The sequence below is a fragment of the Phycodurus eques genome, chromosome 10 (assembly GCF_024500275.1).
Source record: "Phycodurus eques isolate BA_2022a chromosome 10, UOR_Pequ_1.1, whole genome shotgun sequence".
Classification (NCBI taxonomy): Eukaryota; Metazoa; Chordata; class Actinopteri; order Syngnathiformes; family Syngnathidae; genus Phycodurus; species Phycodurus eques.
In genome coordinates, this window is record NC_084534.1 from 26,213,514 (window position 1) to 26,232,732 (window position 19,219).

At 39.3% G+C, this 19,219-nt stretch overlaps 2 protein-coding genes across 3 annotated transcripts in view; one reads left to right on the plus strand and one right to left on the minus strand.

Moving 5' to 3' along the window:
• On the minus strand, nucleotides 1-9,287 carry rab22a (RAB22A, member RAS oncogene family). 2 transcript variants are annotated; one of them, XM_061687091.1, is made up of 7 exons: nucleotides 8,779-9,287; nucleotides 6,076-6,155; nucleotides 4,833-4,914; nucleotides 2,248-2,319; nucleotides 1,585-1,691; nucleotides 893-1,002; nucleotides 1-439 (listed from the first exon to the last, which is right to left on the minus strand). In XM_061687091.1, exons 1-7 carry the CDS (start codon nucleotides 8,812-8,814, stop codon nucleotides 348-350), a joined length of 579 nt encoding a protein of 192 aa, XP_061543075.1. In that variant the 5' UTR covers nucleotides 8,815-9,287; the 3' UTR covers nucleotides 1-347. The 2 variants fall into 2 exon arrangements, with proteins under 2 accessions (XP_061543075.1, XP_061543074.1); XM_061687090.1 differs by lacking the exons at nucleotides 6,076-6,155; nucleotides 8,779-9,287 and adding an exon at nucleotides 5,499-5,632.
• The window catches only part of ppp4r1l (protein phosphatase 4, regulatory subunit 1-like), a 20,985-nt gene continuing 10,538 nt past the window's right edge, over nucleotides 8,773-19,219 (plus strand). Inside the window, exons 1-6 of the mRNA XM_061687089.1 lie at nucleotides 8,773-9,399; nucleotides 14,402-14,446; nucleotides 15,492-15,621; nucleotides 17,367-17,473; nucleotides 17,585-17,727; nucleotides 17,857-18,003. Of these exons, the coding sequence (XP_061543073.1) occupies nucleotides 9,393-9,399; nucleotides 14,402-14,446; nucleotides 15,492-15,621; nucleotides 17,367-17,473; nucleotides 17,585-17,727; nucleotides 17,857-18,003 (579 nt within the window). The 5' untranslated portion in view covers nucleotides 8,773-9,392. The remainder of the gene's footprint in view (nucleotides 9,400-14,401; nucleotides 14,447-15,491; nucleotides 15,622-17,366; nucleotides 17,474-17,584; nucleotides 17,728-17,856; nucleotides 18,004-19,219) is intronic.

The window sequence follows — 19,219 nt, forward strand, 5'->3', positions numbered from 1 at the left end:
TCACATTTGTAAATCAATTTCTGTATTTGCAGTTGACATGAGCTTTTTCCAACATGAGGAATCAATAATACAAAATTACAGATTGCAGAGAAAAGTCAATATTATGAAGTTGAGAAATAATTATTAAAAACAATAATTTAAGCACTATAAAAAATAATCACTCTCGTATGTCTTATGGGTGGGAGATGACAAACCAGCGACACCAACCAGATTATTTGTAGACTTTCTTCTGTCACTTCAAAAACCCATTTCTCGTGCATTGTTTTTGTCGCTCCTCATGCTCGTGTTGATAGCTATACAATGGAAGGATGAGGTTAGGGAAACGTCACAAATAGTCACCGGTGTCATCAGCAGCACGTCCTGCGAGACTCTGATTCTTGTCGCCCCAGTTTGAAACCTTTTCCCGACGTTCCCGCGCCTGCGACTGGGATGCGCTTACCTGTGTGGAGAAACACATTGATCCACACCATGTACACTTGAAGTAAAGCTCAGTCAATATTCGTGTTTATAGACATTGACTTCACTGGGCTTCTTCAGCAGGGGTACTCACATACTGAGTTTTAACCTCATAAATTGTGAAAGACCTCACACACGATGAGGGTTTAAAAAAAAAAAAAAAAAAAAGGGTTCGGGCTTACTCTTCTTATCGTATGTGGTGTACTCGTAGTGGCAAACACGGCACACCACATGTATGACAAAAGCACCACCGACAGTTGCTCTCATTCTTAACACCGCAGTATAATCGCTCAGTGTATGTAATCTTTGAGACATCCGACAATCAGGCCTTTGCCGACTTTGATCAGAAGGGAAGGAAAATGATCGAGTTATTGATATGTGCGCAACCCACTACACTAAGGGTCTTATTTTTGTATAAGTCTCAAGGAACACTCACTTATCTCTATAAACACCTCGTTGATGTTAATGGCGTTCTTGGCACTGGTCTCGACAAATATGGCATGGATGGAGTCGGCGTAGTCTTTGGCGTCCTTCTCCAAGACTTCCCTGTAACCGGTGCGTGTCAAAATGGTCATGTTCAACACACACACAGATTGTGCAGTTTCAACCATGACCAAGACAGATTCATTTGTAACTATGCAGTTAAAGATACAAAGGCGCTTTGCCCATTTCTCGGATGAGCTCCATCCTCAAGGCAAACAACTCAAGGCATACAGAAAAGCCTCATATGTCAAATGCCTGAAAGATCAGAAAATTGACCAACATTCTTTTTTTGTTCCCATTCATTGTTTATAGGACACTGTGCTGGAGCCAGTATCGACCAAGTTTTTCTGAACATAGCCTGCTGTTCTGTATTTTTGACACAATTACTACTTTCCTTTTGCCCAGGACTTCTGTGCCATCTTGTGCATCTTAAGAGGCAGCAGAAAAAAACAATAGGTGGATTTGTGAATAGTGCCCCGCAAATAGGTGGAAGTCCATTGTATTCCAAATATAATTCATATCAATGGGAATTGTTGTGTTAAAATTTTAATAAATTGGAGGCAGACCAGCGTCACTTAACAGATTGTACTTGACTAAATCGTAGGCATCACTGTATCTAGATTTGTCCATTTCTTAGAGGCTCACCTGGCGTCCGACAGATCACATTTGTTGCCAGTGATGGCCACCACGATATTGGGAGGGCCGTGCTGACGCAGCTCCTTCACCCAGTTCTTCAACGTTTGGAAGGATTCCTGATGGCACAAGCAAGCGACAGGTATTGCACTTTGACAAGCTTACAGTAACGGTATCTCGTCATTGCGCCCAGTGCAAAAACAAAAGATAAGCAAAAAACTCCCCCTACGCCTGTAAAAGTTGGCAATAATTGTTTTTACACGAACAATTGTTGCTTAGTCGCCAGCGGGGTGAAATTTGGTGTCAATGAAGGAAGTTAAGCCAGCAAGTTTCCCTCCTGTTTTCTGTCTTTCGTTGCTAAGCTAGGATAATTTGCGACTGGCTGAAACTTTATAGTTAACAGGCAGAGAAAATGAGAGGCATCAGGCGCCACTTTCCAAAACGCGTCAACTTTTCCCTCCACAGAAATTTGAACTAAAGCTGCGGGAAGGATCTGCCACTCAGTGGAGACAGCTTCGACCTTAGTCAAGGAGATCTTTATATGGATCAGAACCAATGGTCCACAACACACCTACTGCAGAATTTAGTCTGTAAACTCATGTGCTACTCAAAGACAAAGAAGCAAGACACTACAATCTGAACACAAGGATTGGTAGCTGGGAATACAAACAATACCTCTTTTGTGATGTCATAAACAATGATGGCCGCTGCAGAGCCTCTGTAGTACATTGGTGCCAGAGCTCGAAACTACGGGAGGACAAGAACAATATGAATATATATGAAAAAGCAATACATGGAGAAAAAAATTATAGTTTGGTAGAAACAGAGGCTTCTAAAATCACTAGTATTTATCCATACTGTCAGGCACTTTTCTTTTTATATGGGTTCTAGCTAATGCCTTAGTAGGGTTTTATTCAACTAAATAAACCAACTGTAACAAACCCAAAAATTCGGACAGAAACGCCGTAACAGCCCTCTTATAAAACCACACATTGTTCTGGCCTCGTACAAGGGAGCTCTTTTAATTCAAAAGAACCTCAAGCATATGGAAGTCATCAAGAGAAAGATGAGCAGAATGTCAGAGAGCTGCCACAAATGTGACTTGAATGGAAAAGAATATGCGTTTGATCCCTAATTCATCACAAACCTCAGCTCAATCGAAACCAAATTCTCTGGCAAGGCAGGCGCTTCTACTTATTGACACGTTTTGATGATTTGAATTTAGTCAATTCCATTTCAGCGCACCTTGGATTCAATCACAGGCAACCAAACCAAAAATATATACAGGTGTATCTCAATAAATTAGAACATGGGCTGAGAAAAAAAAAAGTTCACTCATTTCAGTAGTTCAGTAGAAAAAGTGAAACTCAATGCAAAAACCCCATAAACGGGCTAACGAATAGCATCTGTGTTATAACTATTTAAGCAACGGCTATTTGAACACAAATATCAGCGACACTTAGAAAGATAATATAACAATACTCACAGGCATATATTCTTTATTCTCTGCAAAGAACAACTAATATTACTGCAGCTTACTGAGCAATTGTGATCGTACTCTTCACGTATATCCGGACGTCTGTATTATACTGCCACTAGGTGGCGAGGGCACGCAGACCAGAAGACGCAGCGCAATGTTCATTAAGTTGTAGCAAAAAAAAAAAGTGGCAAAAACTGTTCACTTTTCTTTACATTGTATTGAATTATGTAATTACCGTATGTGTGCATGTATAAAGTGCAATATTGTAGAGTGTGATTTTTCTTATTAAAAACAAACATTTTGTTGGGATGCTGGAACGGATTGTCATTTCCGTTCATTTCAATGGTGAAAGATAATTTCAGATGAGTTTTTGAATTACGAGCATGGTCACAGAATGAATTCAAGTCGTAAGTCAAGGCACCGCTGTATTTATACATATATAAATAAAATAAAATATACATTTTGTTGTTGCAAACTACAATCATCATTTCATTTTTATAATTTTGAACAATTTCCCTGTGTGTAGTGCTCACTGCTTCCATAGGAATGGATCTGACTGCTCAGTAAAATATGAACACCCGCAATGAATCAAACATCCATTGCATTACTTGAAAGATTAATAGTGGCATGTCTTTTAACTGTGTGCCCTTTTCGCATGACAACTAATTTACAATAGAGTGTAAAAAGACTATAACATATACAAAGTATACCAAATACACGTAAAGATTCATACACTTTTGACAAGCGTGAGCTCCAAGGCCACTGATCCAAAAAAAGGCTTCAGAGCCACTCGGGAAACCACGAGAGACCACACGAGAATGAGCAAGGAACGCAGGGAATACGGAGTGAAAATCAAATCGGAATTGACTTGGGGATACTGAACTTTGTTGCTATTTAAAGTAAACCGGTATTGCTCGATAGAAAGAGCATTCATCCAACAGAAGAACAAGAAAGTGACAGTGACTTTGACACACGACAGGAAAAGAGCCAGCTTGGGTTTCATCATCTTCTCTTATCTTAACCTGCGGCCACATTTATGTCCCCTGAAGGCCGCAAAGGAGACAAGTCCCCCTAGGAGGAGGAGGAGGAGAATAAAGGACGAGCTGCCTCTCATCTCTCCTCTCAGGAGAGGATGACAATGTCCAAAGCAGGACAAGAAAGAAAAAGGCTAGCACAGAAATGGGGAAGTATTGTGCAGGTGCAAAAATAGAGGAATCAAATGTGAGAGAGGCTCCTTACACCATCAGGTTCTCTCTGATGAGACATTAAAATAACAATATTACTTTTTAATTTATTTTTAAATCAGCCCTACATCTCCTGTATGTTGTCAAGAAAATCATATTTGTCACATCTTTCTGGTGTATCGATTCAAGAGAAGAAATTTGAACGTTTGACTCACAGAAAGGAAATGTTGCCCCCTGCCAGAAATAAAGCAGACGTGCACATTCCCAGCCATTTGAAAACCAAAGAGGCTAAATACTAAAGCAGGGGTACACAGTACACACATACCAATTCTTAATATGACAACTGACTTTGGCGATGTGAGAACACCCACACACATGAAAAGGGGGGTTTGGGCGGAACAGGGGAGTCAGGAAGTGTGTGCTTATGAACACATCAGGATAATCTTTTACACATCTGATAATCTGGCCTTTGCTGCGGTAAAATATGGTAAAATCCGTCCCGATAATCAGTATGTGTTTACAACACTTGTGTAGACTATATGTTAATACATTTAAATAAAACAGACAAGCAAAGGCTTTGAGTGAAAGATACTAACCCGCTCCTGTCCTGCTGTGTCCCAAATGAGGAACTTGTGCAGCTCGTTTTGGTATTGTACTGTCTTGGTCATAAAAGATGCCCTGTTGATACATCACAAAACATAAGAGAAGAAAACGCACATCATAACATGTATTTATGAGACTTTCATTTTAATTGCAGTAGCAATTTATTGGGAATGAAACCATATTTGGGAAGACAAAAAATGGACACTTCACTACAAGGCACCAGCCAATCTGTGAAAAAAGGTAATAATAATCACAATCATAACTAGAATTAACGAGAAGCATGTTATGCTTCTCTACTATTATTGTAAGTATTATGATTTAAACAATAAACGTTTCTTGAAACTAAATCGAACCAATCTTTATGCTATGTGTTACTCGCCAACAGACAAACTATTGACTGTTAGAAAACTACAGTTGCTTGTTTACTTTTAAAATCAGTTTGTTGCTAACATGAGTGATGTCATGCACGCTGTGATTGCGACAATTATGATCCTGGGCGGCACCCCCTAACTAAATTAAACTGAACACACATAGCAAAAGAATTACACCTATTAAATGTTGAAATACATCCCAGACTTTGTGTCTTTGTTGTTTGTTTCTTGCAAATTGTCGCCGTGCGCAGAATTGGTCCATTTTAGTCACATAGTGTGATGACGTACTCAGCTTTCCCCTTGGTTCCACATACCACCGACACCGCCGCCTTCTTGATCGATTTTGAAGTACAAGTAAACGTGTCATCTAGGTCAATTTGTTTTAGCAGGCACTGTTCCACGGTCGCCATTGCTGTTGCTTTGTTCCTTGTTCCAGAAAGGAAAGGAAAAATGGCTACCGGAAATGGCCATAAAATGCAGAGGAAATGCCACCCTGTGTTGTCCGAGCCTATACCAGCATACCAGCTGTGGCGACACCCCTGACTTGGAGGAGAACTGCAGGACATTTTCAAAACAGCGCGCCTGGGTTGCGCTCGAGTATAAAGGCAAACTGCGTGCGGGCTAGCCGGAGTGACGTCAGCGCGGTCGCCACCCGCGCGAGTATGAAGAAGCCTTAAGGGTTCACACCCTTTTCCCAAGGTCAAATTCAAGCACTTGAGCTAATGATTGGAAAGCAAACAAAGCAAAAGGTTAAGTAGAGCTGTATTGAGTTTTGTTGGCTTCACAGATTAGCGGTGGCTAATAAAATAAACCAAATAAAAACAGGAGCTGTAGATCTTTTCCCGCCCTGTAATGTGCAACTTACCCAATAGTTGGTAGGATGTTTGGGTCAAAGCTGTCCTCCACAAATCTCCACACGATACTTGACTTGCCAACACCAGTTTCCTGCAAAGAAACACGCACAAAAAGTAGAATGTGCACCAGAATATATACAACCTCAATTCCAATGAAGTTGGGACATTGTGTTAAACATAAATAAAAACAGAATACAATGATTTCCAAATCATGTTCAACCTATATTTTATTGAATACACTACAAAGACAAGATATTTAACGTTCAAATAAATAATCATTAACATAGAATTTTATGGCTACAACACGTTCCAAAAAAGCTGGGACAGGGTCATGTTTCCCACTGTGTTACATCACATTTTCTTTTAACAACATTCAATAAACGTTTGGGAACTGAGGACACTAATTGTTGAACCTTTGTAGGTGGAATTCTTTCTGGGTGGCGTTTCTGGGTGTTGCTGATAAATGGCTTTTGCTTTGCATAGTAGAGTTTCAAGTTGCACTTACGGACGTAGCGCCGAACTGTATTTACTGACATTGGTTTTGTGAAGTGTTCCTGAGCCCATGTGGTGATATCCTTTACACATTGATGTTGGTTTTTGCTGCAGTAACGCCTAAGGGATCGAAGGTCACGGGCATTCAATGTTGGTTTTTGGCCTTGCCGCTTACATGCAGTGATTTCTCCAGATTCTCTGAACCTTTTGATGATATTATAGACCGTAGATGATGAAATCCCGAAAATCCTTGCAATTGTACATTGATGAACATTGTCCTTAACTATTTTCTCACGCACTTGTTCACAAAGCCTGTTCACCTGTGGGATGTTCCAAACAGGTGTTTGCATGAGCATTCCTCAACGTTTTGCCACCTGTCCCAGCTTTGGAACGTGTTGCAGCCATAAAATTCTACATTAATGATTATTTGCTAAAAACAATCAAGTTTATCAGTTTGAACATTAAATATCTTGTTTTTGTAGTGTATTCAATTAAATATAGGTTGAACATGATTTGCAAATCATTGTATTCTGTTTTTATTTATGTTTAACACAATGTCCCAACTTCCTTGGAATTTGGGTTAGTCTATACAGTGCTCATTATTATTATTTTTTTTGCCACACTTCTGGTCTCGCTTATCTGAGACATTTGAGAACGTTTTGTCCTGTTAGGTCACTGCGGTCTGCTGACCTCCTTTTGCAAAGTGCCTCACACAAGATTTAAAACTAAAGGTGATTAAAGCATTGCAGTTCATTGCTCCCAAATTGTGAAACGCACTTTCAATTGTGCTAAGAGCTGCGTCTTCTGTGGACTTTATTAAAAAGCAGTTAAAACACATTTGTTTAGGTAAGCATTCCACTGAGACTTGATTGTTCTTATTTGTATTTTACTGGTTTAACTGTATAATGTTTTTGATTTTGGATTTCATCCATGTGAAGCACTTTGTGAGTCCTCTCTGTGAGAAGTGCTATTTAAATACAATTTACTTACTTACAGTGGTGGGAAGTAAAGTACAAATACTTTATTATTGTTCTTAAGTAGTTATTTTTTTGGACACCCTCTCATGTTTTTCCCTCATAATGGTTACTGTGGTATCAGATCAGGACACAGTATCAGCAGATAATAGGCCCGTTACTTTTTCAGCTACCAAAGACGACGAAACAATGTAAAAAAAAAAAAAAAAACTTTTTTTTTTTTTTTTTAAACGAAAAAAGACAAGAGTGGTAAATTCAACCGTGACTGAGATGTTGGGGTCAACAAACAGAGACGTGGAGGAACGTTAACCAGGAAGTATTCGCGACAATGACGCTACAGTTTCTGAGAAGCAAGGTATTCCCCATCCATGGCCTTATTTAAGAGAATGGTTTGATGTTGCCGACTCCAGGAATAATTTGTGGCCAATGCATTGTGTTTTGCGGAAGCCTAAAAACTACCAGCTTCTGGCGTTCAAAAACTGTCCGTCCAATCAAAAAAAAAAAAAAAAAAAAAAAAAAAAAAACACAGATGTAAGATGTTTTTTTTTTCAGTTGTTGTCCTTAGCTACACATCTGTTAAAACATAACCAGGTGCTAATGCAGGACCTGCTGTCAGTTCATTAGTAATTATCCTGTCAGAATTTCAGTTTTAGCAATGCTGGGTCCAGTGATGCATGCTTTCATCTAAGCACGGCCAGTGCTGCAGTTAAATAAAAGCAGCTGATAAAAGATCGAAACTATTTTGTATCCAGTTTCTTTTGTTGTTGTTTCAAGTTCTATCCAAACTGATATTATATGTCACTGACAGGAACAATTATGTTACTTTTTTTACTTGGGTTACATTTCAGAATCTGTATTTTTTTTTTTTTTTTTTTTTTTTACACAATATCTGTAATTCTACTTAAGTACAGAATTCGATGACTTTTTCCATCTCCACTTTTTAAACATACCGTAATCTGATGCGTTTAATATGAGGATGAGTTAAACGTGGAAGATTTTTGCAGTATGTAGTTTCAAACAAATAGCACATGAGCTAATCAGCTATCTCTTGTGCTGTGCCACTTTTGTGACTTTAAAGGATCTACAATTTTAACAGATTTCTCCATTCGGATCGCATGTGAGTCGAGCCTAAAAAGACTTGCATAAACTGATGAAGGCCACTTCTGATGCAACATGTACAACAACAACAACAACGCATGGAAAAAGCGGACGAGGGAGATGTTTTATGACAAAGAGCTGCTCACTTACCCCCAGAAGACAGACTTTTAACTCTCTTAACGCCATAGCTGCTTCCTGTTTTACATTGACTTGCTCTTCATTTGCACTTTTGGTTCTCTCCCCACTTCTCCTTAGCCTACTTGTCTTCAATATATATATATATATATTATATATTTTTAGGGGGACAAAGACGACTCCTGTTTACTTCGTCGGTGTTGGAAAGATCTCAAACGAAGAAGGAACTGGGACTTAATGAAAGGTCCTTGCTCACATGGTGTGATAATAATTGTGATGATGAGGCTAGTAGCTAAGTAGCGAAAGTAGCACCGCGCACTCCAGTCTCCATCTTGGAACTACTGCGCGCGGTCACGTGACTCCTGCAATTTTTTATTAATTTTTTTATTTTTTTAATAGTTCGCTGGAGAGCTCCACTCGAAGTTCGAACACAAAAGCCCTCCAACTCGCCTACGAAATATGTCGACTTTGTTCCCAAACTGATGAGTACCATCATCGATATCGTGCACAGGAAGTACATTCAAGGAAGTCCTTTTTGCATTTTTTTTTTTTTTTGAGTGACAGCTGAGTGCCTGGTGACAGTCCACACGGGACGGCGTCCAGCCCGCACAGCCGAGCCGATACTCAACATGGCAGGTAAATGGGCCACTCTGGAACTTAATGTTTTCGTTTTTTCTTTTCTTTTTTGAACGCCTACCATTTGGTGACTAAAAAGGGCTGGATTCCGGTTGCTTGCGGTGGGCGAGTCGCGTCAAGCGAAAGGGCTGGACCGAATCGCCTTAGCGAATTTAGCAATAACACTAGCCAGTCGGCTAACAAAAGCTAACCGGGGATGTTGAAATGTCTCTCTTTATAGAAGCATTCATCACTACAACTACTTTCTACGCACTGATAGCCCCGTGAAACAACATGAATAACACATCCGCGTGTCTATATTGCATTTATCAGCCATTTGTTGCTATAGCAGACGCTAGCGTGTTGACCTAGCTAAAGTTAGCCTTGAATGCTAAAGTCATTTTCAGCCATAAGATGACCAAATCATAGTCAGGCCAAATATTGTTATTTACCGACATTGCTCCGTGGCTTCAGCAAACAAAACACCCCGAGTGTGACGATCCCGTACATGTTCAGTCTTGTGCGAGTTGTTTTTCTATTCGAAGCACATTCCCTAGTACGATGGCCAGCTGTAAACACTGGCATTAGCCACAAGTTTCTTGTCATTTTTCTTTTACGCCTTTTGCTTTCTTGCATCAGAAATCCGTCGAGTCTTTGTCAAGTCACACAAGTCCTCATTTTAAATTAGATTTCCATTTATTTTAATCCCACCTTAATGTTGTCTTAATGTCTCCTTGTTTGTGTTCTAACTTAATTGGTCGTTTAGATATTAATAATTCGAGTGTATATGTGTCAGTATAGCTGCTGTGACGTCATAATTTCCCTCACCGGTAAGGAATGGATGATATCTATCTATCTAATCTCTTTTTAGACCAAGTACACACTCAGTGAATGCTTAGGTCTTCATGACCGACATTAAAATAATACAAGTAGTGTAGTTATTGTCAAAAATGAGGCAGAAGCTTTATTCCTGAAAATGACACTCAATTAGCGCTGCAATTTATGATTATTTAAATTGTCGATTCACGCGTTAATTTATGTTATTAATGAATTAGATTTTTTTTTTAAACTAACTTTTCCATCCCTTTATTTAAAAAAAAAAAAAAAAAAAAAAAAAACAGGACGCTATTTCAAATTGTCGGTGCGGAAAAAGGACTAACATAATTGATGTATGATTCAGTTGCTTTACTGGTTTGGTCTGTAACATATCAGAAAATAGACAACATGTTGATCATTATTTTCCAAAGTAAAAACAGATGTTTGCAAATGTATTATTTTGCTCAAACAAAGATAATATGCTTTCACGGAGTACTACAGAAATCTGAGAATGTTTACTGTTGAGAGGCTGAAATTCCGAGGATTTGGACAATTTTAAATTAATTAATACATTGTTTAATTTAAAACAATGTATTAAATGATTACTCAAGTCCATTATCAAAATAGTTGTCGGTTAGTTTGATGATCGGTTAGTTGTTGCTTATTCGATTAATTGTGGCACCTCTATTACTCAATATTATTGTAAGCCACTGTAACATTATGTACAGTTTAAACATTACCACCACTTAAATATAGGAAAATAAAAATGTATTCAATTAAAATGTACTGCACATAAATTGAATAAAATTTGCACATACAACCCCAATTCAAATGAAGTCGGGACGTTGTGTTAAACGTAAATAAACAGAATACAATGATGAAATTTGATTGTTTTTTAGCAAATAATCATGAACTTAGAATTTTATGGCTGCAACACGTTCCAAAAAAGCTGGGACAGGGTCGTGTTTACCACTGGGTTACATCACCTTTTCTTTTAACAACATTCAATCAACGTTTGGGTACTGAGGACACTAATTGTTGAAGCTTTGTAGGTGGAATTCTTTCCCATTCTTGCTTGATGTACAGCTTCAGCTGTTCAACAGTCTGGTGTCTCTGTTGTCGTATTTTACCCTTCATAATGCGCCACACATTTTCCATGGGAGACAGGTCTGGACTGCAGGCAGGCCAGTGTAGTACCCGCACTCTTTTACTACGAAGCCACGCTGTTGTAACACGTGCAGAATGTGGTTTGGCATTATCTTGCTGAAATAAGCAGGGACGTCCATGAAAAAGACGTTGCTTGGATGGCAGCATATGTTTCTCCAAAACCTGTATGTACCTTTCAGCATTAATGGTGCCTTCACAGATGTGCAAGTTACCCATGCCATTGGCACTAACACAGCCCCCATACCATCATAGATGCTGGCTTTTGAACTTTGCGTCCATAACAGTCCTGATGGTTATTTTCCTCTTTGGCCCGGAGGAAACGACGTCCACAATTTCCAAAAAACAATTTGAAATGTGGACTCGTCGGACCACAAAAAACTTTTCCACTTTTCATCAGTCCATCTTAGATGAGCTCGGGCGCGGAGAAGCCGGCAGCGTTTCTGGGTGTTGTTGATAAATGGCTTTTGCTTTGCATAGTAGAGTTTCAAGTTGCACTTACGGATGTAGCACCGAACTGTATTTACTGACATTGGTTTTGTGAAGTGTTCCTGAGTCCACGCGGTGATATCCTTTACACATTGATGTCGGTTTTTGATGCAGTGCCGCTTGAGGGATTGGAAGTCATGGGCATTCAATGTTGGTTTTCGGCCTTGCCGCTTACATGCGGCGATTTCTCCACATTCTCTGAACCTTTTGATGATATTATGGACCGTAGATGATGAAATCCCTAAATTCCTTGCAATTGTACGTTGAGGAACATTGTCCTTAAACTGTTCGACTATTTTCTCACGCACTTGTTCACAAAGCGGTGAACCTTGCCCCATCTTTGCTTGTGAATGAGTGAGCAATTCAGTGAAGCTCCTTCTATACCCAATCATGGCACCCACCTGTTCCCAATTAGCCTGTTCACCTGTGGGATGTTCCAAACAGATGTTTGATGAGCATTCCGCAACTTTCTCAGTCTTTTGTGCCACCTGTCCCAGCTATTTTGGAACGTGTTGCAGCCATACAATTCTAAGTTAATGATTATTTGCTAAAAACAATCAAGTTTATCAGTTTGAACATTAAATATCTTGCCTTTGTTGTGTATTCAATTAAATATAGGTTGAACATGATTTGCAAATCATTGTATTCAGTTTTTATTTATGTTTAACACAATGTCCCAACTTCATTGGAATTGGGGTTGAAAACAAACAGAAAAGATTAAATGTGACTGTCATTGTATTTAAAAGTTAAATACAACTGCATGGATAGATGAATGAATTGTACTTAACAAATGTACTGTACTGGATTAAAGAAATATTTAAGCCACTGTAACATGCAGAGTTTAAACATTCAATTCTGTCATTCTTCACATACTACTAACATGAGCACTGCTAGTGGGGCCCGTGGCAACCTTTGAGAATCACTCATCTATTGAATTGGTCTTTCAAATGCTTATTTAAACGCATCAAATGTATTGCTATTGTATTGTGGGTACGCGATTTCGATAGCTACACACCACATGAATATTTCAGTAAGCTTCACCGCCATGTGCCATGATCACTTGAGACTGGCTGACAGTGTTATTTTAAACCAGTTAATTCTGCAGAATTAGAGGTCATCTAGTAGTGTGAGTAACATTCCTCGTCGTGTAACTCACACGCATTTATATTATGCTTGTACTTTAACATGTTGAGGCAAAAAATAAGTGTGATTCAGCAACACAATGGGCTAGTGGTAAGCATTGTATACATCACAGTTGGAGGTTCATGTTTCGAATCTCTGTGCTTGTGTTTTCCTCCGAGTATTCCAACTTTCCCTCACATTCCAGGTTCATTGAAGAATTGTCCATTGGTGTGAATGTGAGTGCTTGGCTGTAAATAAGTGTCCTGTGATTGGTTGGCATACGTGTTTGAGAAAAATCATAGTTATTCATGTACTTGAGGCATTTGTTCATAAAGTCATAGAGACATTCTAACCCTCATGTGATGTTGCGGGTATAAACTGACCATTTTGAAAGTTTAAATAAACATATTTTTTTTCTAGTTTTAATTTGATTGAAGTGGTTAGTAATTGAGTTAATAAGTTCTAAACAATATTAATCAAGATTTTTTTTGACACTTTTTGGATAATCAAACATGGTACAAGTCAAAATGACAAATGGGGTTAAAGCTCTCAATTTGCCCACATAGATGAATGAGAAGAAACAAAGTCTACTAATACTACTGTTACTTGCATATAATTTTATGCCCCTCTTTTGGGTCACATCAAAAACAAATATATATATATTATTTCCCCCGATTTGATTTGTTTGATTTGCATTTTTATCTTGAATTAACTGTAAAATGTTTCTGTATTGTAGATGTGTATACATTTATACTGTTTATATTTTTATTTTTTATTTTAAAGAATTACTTGCATACACCTGCTGGCCCGTACCACTGGCTGTATACGAGAGTGCTATATATCTATAACAAGTAACCATGGGAACAACTCAGTAATCCAAATTCAGGAAGGTTGAGTGTTAGAGATTCCCCGCAGGAGCTGAATTCTTGCTCGGTTTCTAACCAGCAAGGCAAATACCCACAACATAATCTCTTGATCAGATTATTATTATTTATTTATTTAAAAAAAATAATAATAATTTTACCGCCAGCTGCCAACACCTTACTTCTCCCCGCGAGGGTTTGTGGATGTGCTTATCAACTGGAAGTCATGCATCTGTTGTTGTGTTGGTGTTGGACTTCCCAGTCGGCCCACGGTGCCTGATTTCAATTAAACGCTGCCTGAACAATCCAGAGGCGTTCCAAGTTAGAGTTCAGACATTTGGGAAATGCCATTTGGTTGAGAAATTGCTTACTCGCTGCTACGCTGACAGTTTCATTTGCATTCACAAAGTGTTGCTTTTGCAGGCTGATTCACCCGGCCTTCTCTCACTGAGGGAGACTTTGTCCCCACGTCATGAATGTGGTCGACCAAGAAGCCATTTTTGTGCGATGCGTAAGGCGCTGGTGTATTGATGACCACTAATTTCCCCCTTCATGTTTTATCTTTGCAGGTCTATCTTTATACTTCGAAGACGGCCATGACGATCTAGATGATTGTGAGTACTTGACATACGAAAAAAAGTTGGAATATTACAAGAATAAAGTTGTATTTTTCATGAAAAGAAGTATTGTCATAATTTGGTTTGTTCTATTCTCATGACTTTTCCTTGACAAACTGTGACTGTATTTTGATTTTCATTGTGGCCCGAACACTCCTTTGCACAATTACGTATCGTCGTGATTATTCTCATATTAAAATACAAGTTTTCTATTGGCATATTTTTTTTCTTATAAAATTCTCATATTATTCTTGCCATATTTCAGCTCTATTCCTGTGATATTATAACTCCATTGTTGTAATTCTGACTGTGTTCTCGTATTATTCATATTTTTTTAATTTTGAACCATTATTTACAGTGGTGGTTATACCTGTAATTATTTTTGGACTTTGTTCACATAAATGCAGTTTTTTTTTTTCTCATAAAATTCCAATTTTATTCTCATAATATTTCACCTTTATTCTTATATTTTGCCTTCATTCTTCTATTTATATGATAGTAATGTTTTTTATGGGCCATAATATTCTATTGTATAATTACGCAGGGTGGCGGTTATCCTGGTACTATATTGCAACTTTATTTGTGTTAATTCGCAACCTTTTTTTTCTCATAAAATGTTAATTTTATCCTCATATAAACTTTTTAAACTATTATTGTAATATTTTGACTTTATTCTCTTCATTGTGTAACATAATTCTTGAAGTACAATTCACATTTAGTAGGGGCCATAATACTCAATCATACAATTATGTATTCATGTAAAATCACACATATACTCTTACCAAATTTCAACTTCATTGTGATAATATGTTGACGATATCTTTATAATTTTCTAAATATTCTTTATTCTTGTAGTATTAGTTAACACTGTCAGTATTTTACAGTAGTTTACACCGAGCTATTACAAGCAGCTCTGCAGACTGTTTGTTGGCAATCGGCAGGTTTATGAAACACAATGAAATCCAGTTGGACTGTAAAATGGACTGGTGATTGAATGTCATGCTCAGTGGCGCTAAAGGAACACTTTGTGTCCATCTTGCAGTTGGATTCGACGACTATGGATCAGAATGCGACAGCATCCGCATCACGGCCTTCCTCGACGCAGGCCAGGACAACTTGACGCCGCTCGGGAGGCTAGAGAAGTACGCTTTCAGTGAGAATGTTTTTAACAGGTAAGAGTTTGGTGGGGGGGCGGGTACCCATTCGCATCATGTGGTATATCAGATAATCCCGCCGCTCTGTTTACCTTTTGGCTTTGATGCAGTGCTTCGCCTCTTTGCAACCAGACTGCAAATGAATGGTGCTTTTTCGCCAATTTACTTAGTTGTTTACACTGTTCCCCTGCTATTCGTAGGAGGGCAGGACCAATAGCAAAAATCTTCATGTAATTGATGCCCCCCCCTACAAAAGGTTTATAATTAAAAATCTGTGAATTTGTGAGTAGCAAATCTCAAATATACAGGGGAACACTGTAATTTCACACTTGCTAATAAGTGGGACAGGTAATCTGGAGAACCAACTAACCTTATTACAAGCACTAAACACACACACCCCTTTAACTATTACGCCATTCCTGTACAAAAATAACAGACATTAAAGAGGCATGGTAACATGTCATGGTGATTGCAGCTAGAGCACATCATACTGGGAAGCGCCTTTTTCTCTGATTCCATAACACGTCTTTTTAATGACGCAATGTGAAGCGCTGGCCACACACACTGCAAATCCTATAATGCAGCGCAACAGCTGCCTTACCAAGCAATAAGCTACCCCCAATTAATCCATAGCTCCATCTACACGGGGCTTGAACGCTGTGTAACTTTGGTAACGCATAACCATAATAATTCTCTGATGAATAGTGTAGCGGCAAAGGGAGTTGACGCTGGACTTCCTAGCATGCCTGTATCCTGTCTGTTTGGATTCAAATTTATGTTCCAAAACCTTTTAGTTTTAGTCTGTTCAGAAATGTTCATCCTGTTCAGCCTGCGACCTTAAAGTGTGCTTTGAGTTTTGATAGCCCTGGTGTAGGAAATGGCATCATCGACAGGGTGCCGATTGCACTGGCAGGAAATAGGAAAAAAAGTTGTAGCCTTAATGTGAACTTGTCAGCTCACTCTTCCGTGTCAAATTGCTGTTATTTTTGTATTTTGATTGTTAGGCAGTACATTTTGCCCTTTTTTAACGGTAAGAGAAGAGCTTGACATTTGATCAAAAACTTTTGGATTTTGAATTTGATTGAGAAATAAAATTATTTCGTGTTAATTTTGTCATTGCTTCATCTTAAAGCAATTGGCGTAATGGGTTTCACAACTTGGCAGAAACTACTTTGCCCAGTTTAATAGGCTGTGGAAGGCAGTAAAACAAATTGTAAATCTGTCATTAAAAAATACAAATCAACTGTTGTCAGAATCACTAAGGGGTTAATTTTCCCTAATTATCAGTCCATGAAGTTATTATTCTCATGGTGAAAACACAAAATAGTCTTGTATGACAAGATTGACGCGTCATCCAAGTTCAAGTCTGCGCTACGTTTGACTATCTGCATTCCAGTGTGAGTGCTCATGGCATATCTGTACGAGCTTCATACAATAAGCAAAGTATTGACAGAAGACTCCAAATATAGTAGGTTATTTCCGATCGGAATGTGGGTCTACCGTTACAACAATAGCCGCCATGTATTATTGACGCTCTTCTGTCCTGCAGGTTAGACCACACAAAGCACACAGAGAAACAATGCTCTTTTGTTCTTTTCGTAAAGTTTTAGATGTTATAAACCAGCTTTTCCATGCTTGACGATTTGATTTCGCAATGTGTATGTGTTAGTGTATTGTGCCTGACAGTGTTAACGCTGCCTGCGCTCACAGGTTGTCAGCAGGTAGGCAGGCCCAACTAACCCGACGCTCCTGTTGATTTTTAGGCAGATCGTGGCTCGCGGGCTGCTCGATGTGCTTCGTGAGTTCAGCGATAATGAAAATGACTTCATCAGTGTCATGGAGACAGTTGGCAGAATGTCAGAAGATGGAGGTAGATACCATTTCATGTACTAGTTGGTTTCAGCGTATAGTTGCAACTACCGTTTGGAGCTTTACGTGTGACCGTCATAGATGACATCAATGCGTGTGTGCGTCTTGTCAGAGCCGACCGTGCGAGCCGAGCTGATGGAGCAGGTCCCCAACATCGCCATGTTTTTACACGAGAGTCGGCCCAACTTCCCTGCCGCGTTCTCCAGATACTTGGTACCCATTGTAGTCCGGTACCTCACCGATCCCAACAACCAGGTAGGATTGTAAACCTGTGATTTTTTTTTAAATGTATTTATTTATTTTTATTTTTTTTGTAATGGCGTCTCAATAAACTCAATTGAAGATTAAGAAATGCTTTCGAACTGTCCACTCTGTATTTTGCAGGTGCGAAAGACCAGCCAGGCGGCACTGCTGGTGCTGCTGGAGCAGGGCCTCATCTCAAAGGCCGACATGGAGACCAAAGTTTGTCCAGTTCTGCTGGATCTCACAGAACCCAGCAGCGACGACGATTACAAGATTGAGGCGGTTGCTGTAAGTAACTCCAACACAATTCTAGCCATAGAGAGTTTTATGACTTTGAACTTTTATAACTACAAGGTCCACCACAGATGGTTTCATGGCACTTATGGATGTAATTTTTCTAACTTCTCCAAGAGTAATTAAAGTCTGGAGTCAGCCAGCCGAGAGTCCGGTCAATGTGATGAGATTGGAGGCATTGGTTAAACCTGCCGTGCCTCTTTTCACCCTGCAGTGTGACTTTTAAAAGGTTGTGTTCAGTAAAAACATGAAAGCATATAATTGTTTGTGTGATGTTAGTGAAGAAAATTGTGTTTTTCTATTCTTTGTGACTTTGATAAAGGTTGTATCTAAAGCTGCAGTTATTTTTATACTCTAATCCCAATGATTAATCAAGCAACCGGATGGAAATAGATTTTGCATTATTAAACCAGGCGGCACGCTGGATGATTGGTTAGAGCATCTGCCTCACAGTTCTGAGGACTGTGGTTCAATCCCCGGCCCCGCCTGTGTGGAGTTTGCATGTTCTCCCCGTGCCTGCGTGGGTTTTCTCCAGGCTCTCCGGTTTCCTCCCACATCCCAAAAACATGCATGGTAGGTTAATTGTAGACTCTAAATTGCTCGTAGATGTGAATGTGGGTGCGGATGGTTGTTTGTTTGTATGTGCCCTGCGATTGGCTGGACACCTGTTCAGGGTGTACCCCGCCTCCTGCCCGATGATAGCTGGGTTAGGTTCCAGCACTCCCGCGACCCTTGTGAGGATAAGCAGCTCCGAAAATGGATGGATGGATTATTAAACCACAAAATGCGCATTTGAGGTACAGGTATTATTAATGTTGTCCAGTTGGGGTCGCCATCCTACGATCCACACTAATATCTGTGACTTTGAGTGTGTGTGTGTGTGTGTGTGTGTGTGTGTGTGTGTGTGTGTGTGTGTGTGTGGCTTTAAAAGGTGAGGCCTGGCCTCGTGAGTGATATGAGAATAGCATTGCCTGCTTTGAGCTCAGGTTAGCAGCTGACTGTTAACTGCTTAACTGTTTGTGCTGTGTTGTGTTTGTGCATTGGGTGCCTTTTAGCGAGTGGCTAGTGAGAGAAGCTAATTTAGCGGTCTAGCTCGTAACTCAGTCAAAAGAAAAACAGTCAAAAGTAGCGTAGCAAACCTTAGTTTTACTTTCATCTATAAATTCCTAGTTTGGCTTAATCCAAATAACTATTTTCTCCATCGCTCTCT

What these genes read in the sequence shown, in the direction of transcription:
- rab22a (XM_061687090.1), bottom strand. Translation starts at nt 5,620, where the DNA reads ATGGCGACCGTGGAACAGTGCCTGCTAAAACAAATTGACCTAGATGAC. An exon ending in GGAACCAAGGGGAAAGCTGA is followed by an intron (nt 4,915 to 5,498) that starts GTACGTCATCAC and finishes ATGTATCAACAG; the next exon opens with GGCATCTTTTATGACCAAGA. An exon ending in ACACAGCAGGACAGGAGCGG is followed by an intron (nt 2,320 to 4,832) that starts GTTAGTATCTTT and finishes GTCCTCCCGTAG; the next exon opens with TTTCGAGCTCTGGCACCAAT.